We start from the raw sequence: 12,311 nt of genomic DNA on the forward strand, positions 1-12,311 counted from the left end.
ATGAGAGGGGAAGGAGCACGGTTGGGGTGACGCTGGGACCAGACCTCACCCCAGCCAGCGTCTTCTATGTGCACATCGAGAAGGGGACAGAGGCAGTAACAAAGCCACAACACAGGGCACTACAAGAGCATCCACCACGAAAGGAAAGGACACCATCCACCCAAGGAGAAGGGTGGGGAGGAGGTGCACCAACTCACTACCTGCATCCCTCAGCTTTATTATCTGCAGGGTGAGAAGCCGGCAAAGATACCCCTAAAAACCAAGCTACACCTGGAGCCACTCTTTGGTCCATGCAAGACACGGAGACAGGACACAACAACCCTTCCAGGAGCCCTCTTAGGCATTTCTCCAGCTTCCCTTGGGACTGGGCAGCATCCCCCCAACCTGCCGGGCGGAGGCCACTGTTTGCTCATCCTCAGCACTGCCCCAAAAAGGCAGCTCAGGATGGAGCAGCAACAGTGCCAAGGAGTTGACGTGGCCACCAGCCACCACCAGTAGTGGAAAGGCTGGAGCAACGCTCACCCATGACATCCTGCAGGCACCAGAGCTGCTTCGAGCACAGCCCTGCTGCCACCACTGTGTCAGGAACATACACCACAAACCCAGAGACACCCAGCAAAACATCAGCCCCCAGAGGAGAGCATCCACCAGGAGATACCCAAAGAGATGACCACCACCACAAAGACATTTCCCAATTCACAGAACTACACAAAAAGGTCAGAGGGAAAGGGACTAGAAAACAGCTAGAAAGGTTTCTCAGCATTTTTAATCTCTTACTACCTAAGCTGCCTCTTACAAGCACCAACAACTGTGGCCAGGCTACGAGAGGTAGAGTGGGACAAGCTGGTCTGCATTATCTAAGGAGACAGGGTGAGGGTTAGGAAAAGCCACATGCACCCAACAGCCATTTACCTTGGAAATATTAGTAAAGAGAAAACTTTGAGAAAGTGACAAACGGGTCGTCTTTAAGCATGAAAAGTGAAGGGAAGAAGAAGGGAGGGGATAGGAGAGACTTTTAATCGGGTTGTCATTACAAAGTGCACTTTGGATCACAAACCAAGCAAAAGGAGAAAAAATCATCACAGCAGTTAGTCCTGCAAACCCAAACCAGCTCAACCCCACAGTCAGGAGGCATGCAGCTGTATTCCTGGTCTCTCCAGTTGTCCCCTTGTTCTTCTGGATGGGGACAAGCCCCCACTGGTGATGGTCAATGCAACAAAGCACCCACTGCCAAGTGCCTCCAAGCAGCACAAACTGGGAAAGGAGGTAACCTCCACCTCCCCTGACCCCATACAGGCTGTAGGGGGACATGGTGGGGGACAGGATACCCATATGAGGTGACAGAAGTGAGGGTGCCACCAAACCTTTGGTCTATGGAGTCTTCCAGGCTCCCTCAAACCCAATCCCTGAGCCCCACACGTAGGTGAAGGAAGGCTCCCAGCAGCTGGAGTTGTTCACCTTGCTGCTCCCAACCCACCTAGGATGAGTAAACCATCACCTGCTCCAGCTGAGCTCAGGTCCTAGCACAACCCCATACAGCTGTCCCCAAACTCATGCTTTTCATGTCCCAGCTGGCACCAAGGCACGCAGTGCTTTTACTATTGCAACATGGATGGGGAAAGAGAAGTGGATGGAGGGATGTACAAAAACAAAACCACTTTGCAAGCAACCCAAGAGGACCAGGCACTTCATCCAGGGCTTCTGTGCCTAAGAGCAGCAAGGAGCATGGGCATGCAGGCCATGCTGAGCAACCCAACCTCTACATTCACCCAGGAGCATCAGCATGCTCTTCCCCAATAAACCCATCAGCAAAGCCAAGTCTGACTTTTCTAACATCATTTTTTGGGGGAATAGGGAAGAAACACGAGGTTCACCAGTTACACACAAGCAGCACCAGTTCATAGCAAATTCCTTCACCTTCAGCCCACAAAATTAACCAGGATAAGGATGCACATAGGCTGATCTAAACCACAGATGACAAAGAGACCCCTGGGCACTACGCCAGCCTCAGCATCTCCCTGGTCTTTAGGAAGACATTTGAGCACATTTTCTAGTGGCTGATTCTTTCTTAACTCAGTGATGTATCATGAAATCAGTCCAAAAGCTTCTGGATATGTCCAAAGCAATCTTGTCCCTAGCACACAGGGATCTAACAGCACTGAGTTTAAGTGTCAAAGCCTCAATTAATCCTAATCCTAATTAGAGCATTACATGTCGAAGGCATCTTGCCTTCTTAATAGAGCTAGATGAGGAGCACATCCTTGTGTCTACTCTGCCCAAGTTGTCTGGGCTGCTGAGCTGGCTGCTCCCAAAAACCAGGTTGGCAGAACTACAGATGCCAGGACCCAGGATCAGCCCAACTCTCCAAAAACACATTCCTGCTCCCACACAGGTGATAAAAGCCTGCTGGGAGCTGAGGTCAGAGCCTTCCCCAGGAATCTCTCTGGTGCCATCGCTCACAGACACAACTCAGCCCCCAGGAAGGACAGACCACCGGGGTCTATCACCTACGTTACAAAGCGCTGCCACAGAGAACTCCAGGAAAACCCAACGGCATCTCCCATCCAGTGACTACTCAGGGAGGAGGCAGGAATTTAGGCAGCATCTGCAAGTGATAATTCACTGTGTTTCCCCAACGAAATTGGGGCATTTAATCAAGGTAGGACACTCATGGTTTGGACAAAACATCACCCACAGTCCCCTCTTTATCACTCCCAAGACACACCCAAATCCCACACTTAGAAATATCAACTCCAAGAAAACCATGCTCCAGCTGGGTTTCACAGCAACTACAAAATAACCAATGGCAAGAAAACACGGGAAGAGGGTAGGAGGGGAATAAGACGCAAGAAGATACTTACAGGCATGCCTTTCCTAGTAAAGGCTGTAGAGAGACAGAGAGAACGGAAAGAGAGGTGTCAGTAACGCCGCAGGAGACAGGACACAGGACAGTGGGCAGCAGCAAGGGGCACCCGAGCGCTTCTAAACCCCAAAGCAAAGAAGGGCTTTTGGCAAGACTTGGCCAGCCCAAGCAGAGCTCCAAGAGATGAAGGAGCCAGCTGGGGTGGCAAGGTTTGTGCAAAGCAGAGCAGTGGTTGGCACACGGCACCCTTCCTAATCCCACTTGGGGCGAGCAGACACCAGGTAACACGAAAAGCAGGCAGCAAGAGCCAACAAGCAGCCAGGGGGGACAGGCGGCACAGCAAAGGGGTTCATGAGCGTCTCTGGTAGCACCCCAACTCCATAACCAAAGGCTTTTGCTCCTGGAGAAGCATGTGCCAAGGAAAGTCTTTTTCTTCATGCTTTCCCAGTGGGTGAGAGAGGACACATAAGCAAGAGGGCAGCAAAAAAAAAAATTTCACCCAGGGATGCACAAGGCAACTGGGTTCACCGTGCCTCATGCATCAAAGAGGCTTCTACTTGGTTTTGGTCTGTTTTGCCTATTGCTCTGGGAAGGAAGAGAGACCTGCAGGCAAAGAAGGGTCCTCATAGCATCTTCAAGGAAGCCCAAGAACCCTGGTCTTATCGCAATGACCAGGTCTACAGTGGAGCAGAGCACATCCCGGAGGAAGGCACGAGCCATTCAGTCTAGAGAAGTGGCTCCCATCTGGACATGGACCTGGGCAACCCGCTGTATTTTGTCCAGCCTGAGCAGGACCTGGACCAGATGACCCCCAGAGGTCCTCCTCCAGCCTCAACCATTATCCTGTGACACGGCGATGTCAAATGGGGGACACGGAGGCAATTCCTAAATTAATGCAGTTGCTCAATTCAGCCCAGAGCTTTGGGGTTTTCTGAGGCTCTCAAAAACCACGAGAGGGCCGACAGCCACCCTTCACTGGGTGCTCCTGAAACCAACGCGATGCAGGAGGACAGCAGCCACGGGAGAAGCGGGGAGAGAGCATCTCAGAGACAGCAGCACAGGATGCGGCAAGTGCAAGCCGTTCCCCAGCTTCAGGAGCGACAGGAGGAGGACAACAAACAATAAACAACGAGAACAAACAACAAAACAAAACAAAAAAAAGAGTTCAACTAACTTGTCCCGGCAGCTGCGTGGGCACTTCCTGAGGAACACAGCCTGGCAGGGCGGAAGAAACAGCCACATGCTCCTCAAAGCTGTTGATGCGAGGTTTTTTGGTGGGCTCTGGGCTTGCTAGAGGGGTAACGCTATTACGTCTCATGAGCGGGTTAGGTCCCTTCTTTGCTTCCTAAATTAGAGTGAGAAAAAGAAAAAAAAAGTAAATAAAAATAAAATAAAAAAAGGGAAGAAGGCGACAGTTATAAAGAAAAAAAGAAGCAGATTGTTTGTTGTTTTTTTTTTTTTCCTTAAAGCAGCCTCTGCTTTTCCCCCACAATTGCTGTCGACGTGCAAAGGATTAGTTGGATGCATTGAAAGGTTCTGGACACCGAAAAAAAAGGAAACTGATGCAAAACGTTCAAGAGTACTGTGTGATTTCCCAAGGATGGGAGGAAATGGGAGGCCCTGCACTCAGAAATGAGACAGAATTTCTCCTCATTTGAGCCTTTGATCACAAAAAAAGGTAAATAGGTATTACAAAGCGCAGTAGTAATCAACAGCCACGATTTCACACGCCAGAGACGTGCCCATTGGTCTATTCCTCAGAGGTAGCCCCTCTGCCCCAGGGCATGAAAGCAAGAAGAAGAAAGAAGAGCGAGCCCAGGCTGATAAGAAAGACTGGGGAAGTTGCACAGAGCAGCCAGCGAGGGTCAGCACCAAGCTCCAACTCAAGCCAGGTGGGATGGAGGGGCAGCTCCTGCACAGCCGAGCAGAGGAACCCAAGCACTTTGCACGTGCCTCACTCCGTGCCCACCGTGCCACGCAGCCCCCTGGCCACCCCCAGCCATGGCAGTGGACGAGGGCATCAATGGCCCTGACACACCATGAGGAAGGATTGGATTCACCCCTGAAGATGTGGCCCAAAAGGGGATGGATCTGACCATCCAACAAGCGGCTGGGACCCATCACCACTACATGCAAGTTGGGAAGTTGGACACGGGGTCCCCTTCCTCTTCAGCCCCAACACCAGGCTGGCATCCCCTTGATCTGGCCTCTGAGCTCCTCGTGGAGCACCCAGACCAGACCTTACGGGGTTTTTCCTCTGTGCAAGGGGTCTTTTCCCCCCAGCACCCTACAGAACAGCACTCTGGTAGCCACATAGAGCCGTGGGCATGCCAGGAAAAAACAGAGAGGATGGAGATGTTGGATGAGCCACTGAGCTTGGGCTCTGCCAACCAGCTAGGACACCTGGGAGAAGCCACCTTCTCCATCCAGTAGTCCATTCCCTCTTTGGGCAAGCAGATGATTGCAAAGGCGAAAGTCAGAGCCCAGGAAAGACCCGTCCCTGGGTGAACTTTCATCTGAGCAAGCACACTGGGAAGCAGGCACATGCAAGAGTAATTTTCCCTTGGAAAACCCTTGATTGGCCACATCTCTGCAGAGCAAGAACCCCTGTGATGCTCCAGGGGCACTTCCAAGCAATTGACTGTGCAATAATCTCCCCATGCCCACCCTGGGCATCCTCACTGCCTGGTGACCGTAGGGGAAAGAAAGGGGACACCAGGGAATGGCTGAGGAAGAGCAGCACTCACCTCTGGCCTCTCCCTGTGGGTGTTAACGGCTTCGATGTTCAGAGAGATGGATTCCACCCGGCAGCCTGCAGAAGGGAACACAGGGAGATGGAGAGGCTGTCAGAAAAGCCAAGAGGTGCAGGATGCTCGACCCCAGAGCCCTGCCCATCTCCCAGAGGAGGCACAAGTCTAACACCCAGGCACATCAAGGTGAAATGCCACACTTACCATAGGCCACTGGGGTCAGCTTCAACACCGTGTGAAGAGGACACTTCAGGTAGGGCATTTCATCTGCAGAGAAAGCAAAGCAGGAAGGTTAGGTTACCCCATCCCCTCTCCAAAAGCAGGTTCGGACATCTTCCTCAACACCTAAAGCTATCCCATACCAAAGGACTACATTTTCCAGTCCCTGCATGAACAGGAACCCCTATTTCATCTCTTCAGAGCTCCATCTGTCATCCCTTCTCCAGCAGGATCAACCCCCCCACACCCAGGGTTGTGGAGCTCACCTGCACTTTTGTCCAAGAAGTAAGCAAGGAGACAGCGCATGACCGCCTGGTGACAGATCACAAGGACGTTCTCTTGTCTCTCCAGCTCCATGATGACCGGCTCCAGGCGCTGCACCAGATCTTGGTAGGACTGGGACAGAAGAAGGGCAGGGAGATAAGCACAGAGTCAGGAAAACAAGGACCTTACGAAGAACAATAGGCATTGTCTTGGTCCATCTATTATTTTCATGCTTCTGACTAAACTAAACCAACAACAAGGGATTTGAAGGGTTTCAAAAAGCACCACAACAGGCACCCAGAAGGAACCCCATACATTTAGAGTCGGTGCTGGCCATTCCCTGACATTCTTTTGTTAGGCGTGCTGGCATTGGTATGTCTCCAAACATTTACATTTCCCAAATGTCAATGTGCAGGACTTTTAATTTGGTGCTAAAAAGCCCAGTTCACTACCTAAAGCATCACCCAAGACTGACGTCAGTTCCCACCTCAGCGTGTCACACCTTGAAATCAGGTCGTGTTCCCCATGCCAGAAGCAAACAGAGATATCAACATCAGCCCACAGCAAATGACGCAGAGAGCAGGGGCTGAAATTACTAATTTGGAAGTGGAAGAAAGGGAAAAACCTCAGCACCACAAGACCGAGTGTGGACCTAATGACGGAGGCTAGACTAGGAGGCCTTTGGACTTTCCCAGATAATTGACTATGAAGTCATTTGGCCTGTTTGCTAAGTGTGCTTTTTAATGTGATCTTCATACACCATATTACAAGAGCTAAAAGCAAAAGTTAACAGGAACCCTGACCCTTTCTTAGTTCTTGCTTCTTGGAGCATCTGCTTTCTCCTCTACTCTCCTGTCCTCTATGCCCAAGTAGCATGAAAACAAATCGGTCATGTTCAAATAACAGCCACGTCTCTGGAGGCCTACCTCTCCAGAAGGATAGCGGTAGTAATATTTATCCTGATCGCGTAAAACAAATTCCTCTGGATGCTGTTCCCTGATTTCTTCATAGGTCATTTCTTCACACACACCCTGCAAGAACAGGACATCCAAGAGGTTATGGGCCTAGCTGAAATCAAAAGTAATCAGCACCCCTAATATGCAAACCCTTCTCCAAGGCATTTGTCTTTAATCCTTAGAGAGATCAGATACAGGGCAGGTCCAAGCAAATGTCATCTTATCCTACTTATTCCAGCCAACATCCTGGAGGTTCTGCATAAGGTACATTTCCAATGCCAAGTTGTGATTACTAGAGCAGGAAAAGTACTATTCCCCCTCAGAAGGAAAATTTCCCCATAAAAGATGAGATCTAGGCACGAGTAAGGGGCCAGAGCTATCACCCCCTCTGCCAACCCATGACCACCACAATCCAGCCTTCCCTACTGCAACCAACGGTACTTACAGCATCGATTTCATTGAGAGCCTTCCACTGCTCATAGGGCAGCTGGAGTGCTTCTGCTGTTTGGATTGTTCTCTTCAGTTGGCTGGTCCAGACTTTGAGGTCTTTTAGGTTCTGCTCCTCGACAAATTTGTTCAGTGCCAGCGCAAACTGTAGGACACAAAGAAGAGGTTGACTTCTGATCCACAGCCTCCCAATGGGCCTTCCTCCCTGTGTCCTAGCAAGTCTTCCCCAGGACCTCTTTTGCCTTTTGTAGGCAGATGTATTGGCCTTCTGCTCTAAGGTGAAGAGCAGCCTCACACACCATTTTTTCCCCAAAAGCTACAAGGGACATGCAGACAGAAAGAATAGCAAGAACTGCAGCCTAATATGATTGAGTAGTATCCGAGAAGCCCCATCACAATCTGGCCTCTCCTATGATGATGTGAAAGATCCTAGACCATCCTTAATCACAGCTACCACAGCTTTTTTTTTTTTTTGTCAAAGAGCTAACTGGATGTATTCTGTAGTTCTTGATTATAGTAACACCTTAGTTGATTTGATTTGGACTTCAGAATGGTGATAAAAAGCCAAAATAGATATTAACCCTTCCTGGAGCAACTCCCTTGACTACATCCATGAAGCAAAGTGAAGGCACCCTTGGAGATGACTAGCTCACCCAAAGGGTGGCAGCAGTCCTCCCACATCCCATTCTACCTGTGTTAGGGCTGAACCCACCCAAACAATGAAAATATTTTCTCCTAAAGAGGTCTGCAGACCAGCCTCTATCAACTCCTAACTGCACAGCAGTGGCTGCAGTCTTGTTTTGAGGCCATGCTCAACCCCAAATTTAACCAGCCCCATGGACAGATCCTCTAAGTACCCAAGGTGACATCAAATATACACTTAGGTCAACATACAGCACCTCCTACAGCCACATCACTTACAGAGCCACAGGGGAATATTCCTTCCCCTTACCTTCTTGCCCCTGTTGGAGAGGCCCGAGTCACCGCCAATCTTCCCCTTGAGATTGAACTCACTCTCGCCGTGCCGACACAGGTAAATGGTGCGGGGCTGGACATGGATGTTCATCAGGTAGTAAACAATCCTGCTCTGGATGTGATCCTGGACCCTGTTGACCAGGAACCGCCGGCCAACATCGATGACTTTGATGAGAGAAAGCTCCCTAGGGAAAGCACCACAAGGATGAGGGGGATGCCAGTGGGGAAAGCAGAAAACCACACACGACCCCCACAAAACAGCCTGGTGAAGTATCTCAGTCAATATAATCACCCAGCTAAAAGGATTTCCTGCAGGCTATTTTCAACAAGAAGCTGATAGGCAACGGCAATTCACAGAGAGCTAAGTAACACCAGTGTAATCGCCCTTCCTCCCTGCAGCAGTAAGAGGATTAAACCTAGCAGGGAGCACGTTCCACCCCAGGACAGCGTTCAGCTGGCCCAGGATTATCTGCGCAGGACACACAGATGCATTTGTGAGCAGTGGAGAGGCTGGGAGGCAACACGTTGCAGCCTACATGGTCATGCAGGACAGCAAAGTTGGAAACCACAGGGTCTGCTCAGCCTTGAGTCTATCTAAGCATTCCCTTCAATTGGGAACGTGACAAAAAACACCCCAGAAACCAACACAAGTGGATCCACAAGAGCTTGTGAAGGTTTTAGTGCCTGGCTTCCTGTCAGAGGGTTGGAGAAAACGGTACTGAATATTCAAGGAAGAGGCCCGAATTTACAGCAAGGCTTGGCCATATGTTACTCCAGCACGGTCACGTACTTGAACACAAAGTGAAATACAACCCCATACTTCATTACCCCTCTCCAGGCAAACAAAAGGCATTCAAGGCCAGCCCAATCCGAGATCAGGAAAGTTTCTTACCGGTCATAGTCATCAGGGTCAAGTGGCTGGTAGCTGGCCTGGTAACAATTGATTCTCTTCATGAAGTCCTCCATGGCATCGGTCGAATTACAGTCCCGATAATCAGGGCTGGACAGTTTTACTTCCTGCAGCAGGGGAGAAAACACACCAAAAGGAGTGGTTAGGAAGCTTTCCAGGCAGGTAGGGAAGGCTGCTGCCCCATCTGAGGCTATGGGAACAGCAGGGATTCAACAGTCAGACCATGCTAATCTCAAAGCCCTGCCAAGATCCAGCTGTTGGCTGAGCCATTTTACAGCCATCACTTATTATAAGAAAGAAAAGAAGCGAACAAGACCCAAAGTGGGCCATAGAAATATCCAGAACTCATACAGAGTTCTGCCTGAACTACTCTAACAGGTGGTCCTGAAGATTTGGTTTTGAGCAGCAGTATTACACATCAGTAACCTCCCGAACAGCACTGAAACCATTAGGATAACCAACAGGATAACAGCCAAGCAATGTAAGCAGCAGCACCCCAGGTTCACAGCTATTTTCTGCACTGATCCCAGCACGAAAAACATTATTCATCCACAAGCACCCCATGGAGCAAAGATCTACACTGAGATAGTAGTTTTTGTTTTTTTCCTGCCCTTCAAGAACTACTTTCCATCAAAGAGAGGGATTAAATACTGCAAAAATCCAGCTTCAGGGTGTTGCAAAGGAATCATAATAATAGTAAAAAAAAAAAAAAAAAAAAAAAAAAAAGAACTAAACTGAGCATTTTAGTAGGGTCAAGGAAAAGGCAGCATGCAACCACCCTACCAGCCACAGGGCAGAAGCTCCCAGCAGGAGCAGATGCCATGTGCTGACCCCTACCCTGGTGCCCATTGTGGAGCCAGTCCTGGGGGCAGAACAAAACCCAAGGAAAAGCCTCTTGTAGACATTTGATATTGCATGACACATTCCCGGATGCTGTAAAACAACTGGCAAAGTGCAGACCTACAGCTGGAGATACAGCTGGAGCACATCCCAAGGGAGGAAAGGACACTTGCATTGACATTAATCATACCTAGGTAAGCCAAGTAGCATCCATGTGCCCTAGCCAAGCCCAAATGGCAAAGAAGCATTTCTGCTGGTGGGAAACCAGAGATCCAGAAGCTTCCAAAGGAGCCAGTAAGCAATGTTTTATGCTGCTCCCCCAGCCAAAATCTCAACTAGCAGCAAGAAGCCTCCAAGCTGAGCTTCTATTCTTCTCAAATCTGACCTCAATAGACTCTGTAAAGCTGCATGTGGCTGAAGACACCAAGTCTGACTGCTCTCTGATGGGATTTAAACACTTAACCACACCCATCACTTCCAAAAACAAGGGACATTGGGGTCACTGAAGCAGCCTAAATACACATCCCTCCTTGATATCAACTTAAACATTAACAGCCATGCAGACAGAGTGGAAGGGAGCTGGGGACAGGCCACCACAACTTTTATTTTCACTACTTCCAGTCAGCCCTGGAAAAGCTCCTTTATCATCCCAGGACAAATATGTCATAAAAAAAGATTAAAAAGAAACTCTTAACCCTCAACTGAGTCTGGCAAGACATCAGTTGTCTACTGATAAGAAACCAATTGGACACAGGTGGAAAATCCTACACGAGGGAAAACAAAACAAGCTGCTTCCATGCTTACCATAACGTTGGTGGCAACTACCGTGGGATCATTGCAGACAGACTCAATGAAGAACACCTGCAAGGCAAAGCAAAGCTCAGCTGAAGACCAGCAATAATGTTTAGGACATCCAACCAGCTCTTGTTCAACCCAGCTTCCTTCCCAGCTTCACTCCCTCCACCCTGCTGCCGTCCTTTCTCCAGGGCTCAGGATCAGGAAGGGTTCACGTACTGCTGATCAATCCAGCACTGAAATCCCCCTTACACTGGAGCCTCTTCAGGACAACACCATAACGTATTCTTGATCTTTATTTTTTGCACTATTGTGGACTACGAAACATGGGCAGCAGCCTGATGGTACCAACCTTGAACCCATTTTCTTTGGCAAAGTTTAGGATCATCCCTCTTCTCTCCCGTGTGGTATTGGTGGCATCAAAAACCTTTAAAGAAAAATGTTATCAACACAGCTGTCTGGTTTCTCACCAAGCCCTTCCTCAACTTAAAACTAGGGGAAGTAGTGGAGATTTCAGAAAAGCTCACACAAGCCACACGCTTTTTTCTCTCATGGAGGGCATTTTGTAACATCCTTCCTCACCTCCCAGCTGCCTAATTTCAGGAAACTTTACAAAAATAAAGGGAGAAGCAATCAACTCACTAAAATAGCCTGAGAGATTGAGGGAAGACCCCAGAGCATTTACTGATGAAGTGCTGGGGTTTGGGACCACAAAATAGGATGTATGAGAAAGGTTTTTTTTTGTTTTTTTTTTTTTTAAACTGCTTTCTCAGCTTACGTAAGAGTCACAGCTTCCTCATCACATTTTAAATGCAAAATACACCAGCTGCCAGTGGGGAGGATGCAGATTGCCCAGAGGATCTCAAAAGTGGGATTAGCAAGCAGAGGAAGCACAACCACAGAGCAGGACAGGATTGTTCATCCCCAGCTCTGATTTTGCAAAGTCAGAATTTCCCCATTTCTGTGCAAGATCAGGGCCAATGATGCAGCATGGGGACATCAGCACCAGACAAACACTGGGGTGAGCAAGTGGCCCCTTTTCCCACATGTGATTTGCCCTGAGCTGCACTGGAGAAAGCACCTTTAGGACCAGGACTAGTGCCAGCCACCACAGAGGGCATCTCTTACCGCAATCTGGCCAGCCTCCTCCGTCAGGTACTGCTTGACGTCCCTCAGGGCAGCCAGGGCACACTGCCTGCAAGAGAGATGAGAGCCCTGTGGTCCTGATGTCCTCACAATAAGTGGCACACAGACCCCCCCAAAGGTGGTGAGCGACCCCAAACCTGGCCACA

General features: G+C 49.4%; 1 protein-coding gene across 5 annotated transcripts in view; it reads right to left on the reverse strand.

The window, feature by feature from the left end:
• Positions 1-12,311, reverse strand: part of PFKFB3 (6-phosphofructo-2-kinase/fructose-2,6-biphosphatase 3) — a 39,507-nt gene that overhangs the window by 2,878 nt on the left and 24,318 nt on the right. The window contains exons 5-17 of one of the 5 annotated variants that reach the window (XM_084505572.1): positions 12,148-12,214; positions 11,372-11,446; positions 11,029-11,085; positions 9,367-9,491; positions 8,452-8,659; positions 7,498-7,644; positions 7,023-7,127; positions 6,099-6,228; positions 5,818-5,880; positions 5,611-5,675; positions 4,038-4,208; positions 2,862-2,884; positions 12-2,605 (exon numbers count right to left, since the gene is read on the reverse strand). In XM_084505572.1, the coding sequence (XP_084361698.1) occupies positions 2,572-2,605; positions 2,862-2,884; positions 4,038-4,208; positions 5,611-5,675; positions 5,818-5,880; positions 6,099-6,228; positions 7,023-7,127; positions 7,498-7,644; positions 8,452-8,659; positions 9,367-9,491; positions 11,029-11,085; positions 11,372-11,446; positions 12,148-12,214 (1,270 nt within the window). In that variant the 3' untranslated portion in view covers positions 12-2,571. Of the gene's footprint in view, positions 1-11; positions 2,606-2,861; positions 2,885-4,037; positions 4,209-5,610; positions 5,676-5,817; positions 5,881-6,098; positions 6,229-7,022; positions 7,128-7,497; positions 7,645-8,451; positions 8,660-9,366; positions 9,492-11,028; positions 11,086-11,371; positions 11,447-12,147; positions 12,215-12,311 lie in introns of those variants that run through there. The other 4 variants (XM_084505576.1, XM_084505574.1, XM_084505573.1 and 1 more) reach the window with 4 other exon arrangements.

Source organism: Aythya ferina (assembly GCF_964211825.1).
Source record: "Aythya ferina genome assembly, chromosome: 1".
Taxonomy (NCBI): Eukaryota; Metazoa; Chordata; class Aves; order Anseriformes; family Anatidae; genus Aythya; species Aythya ferina.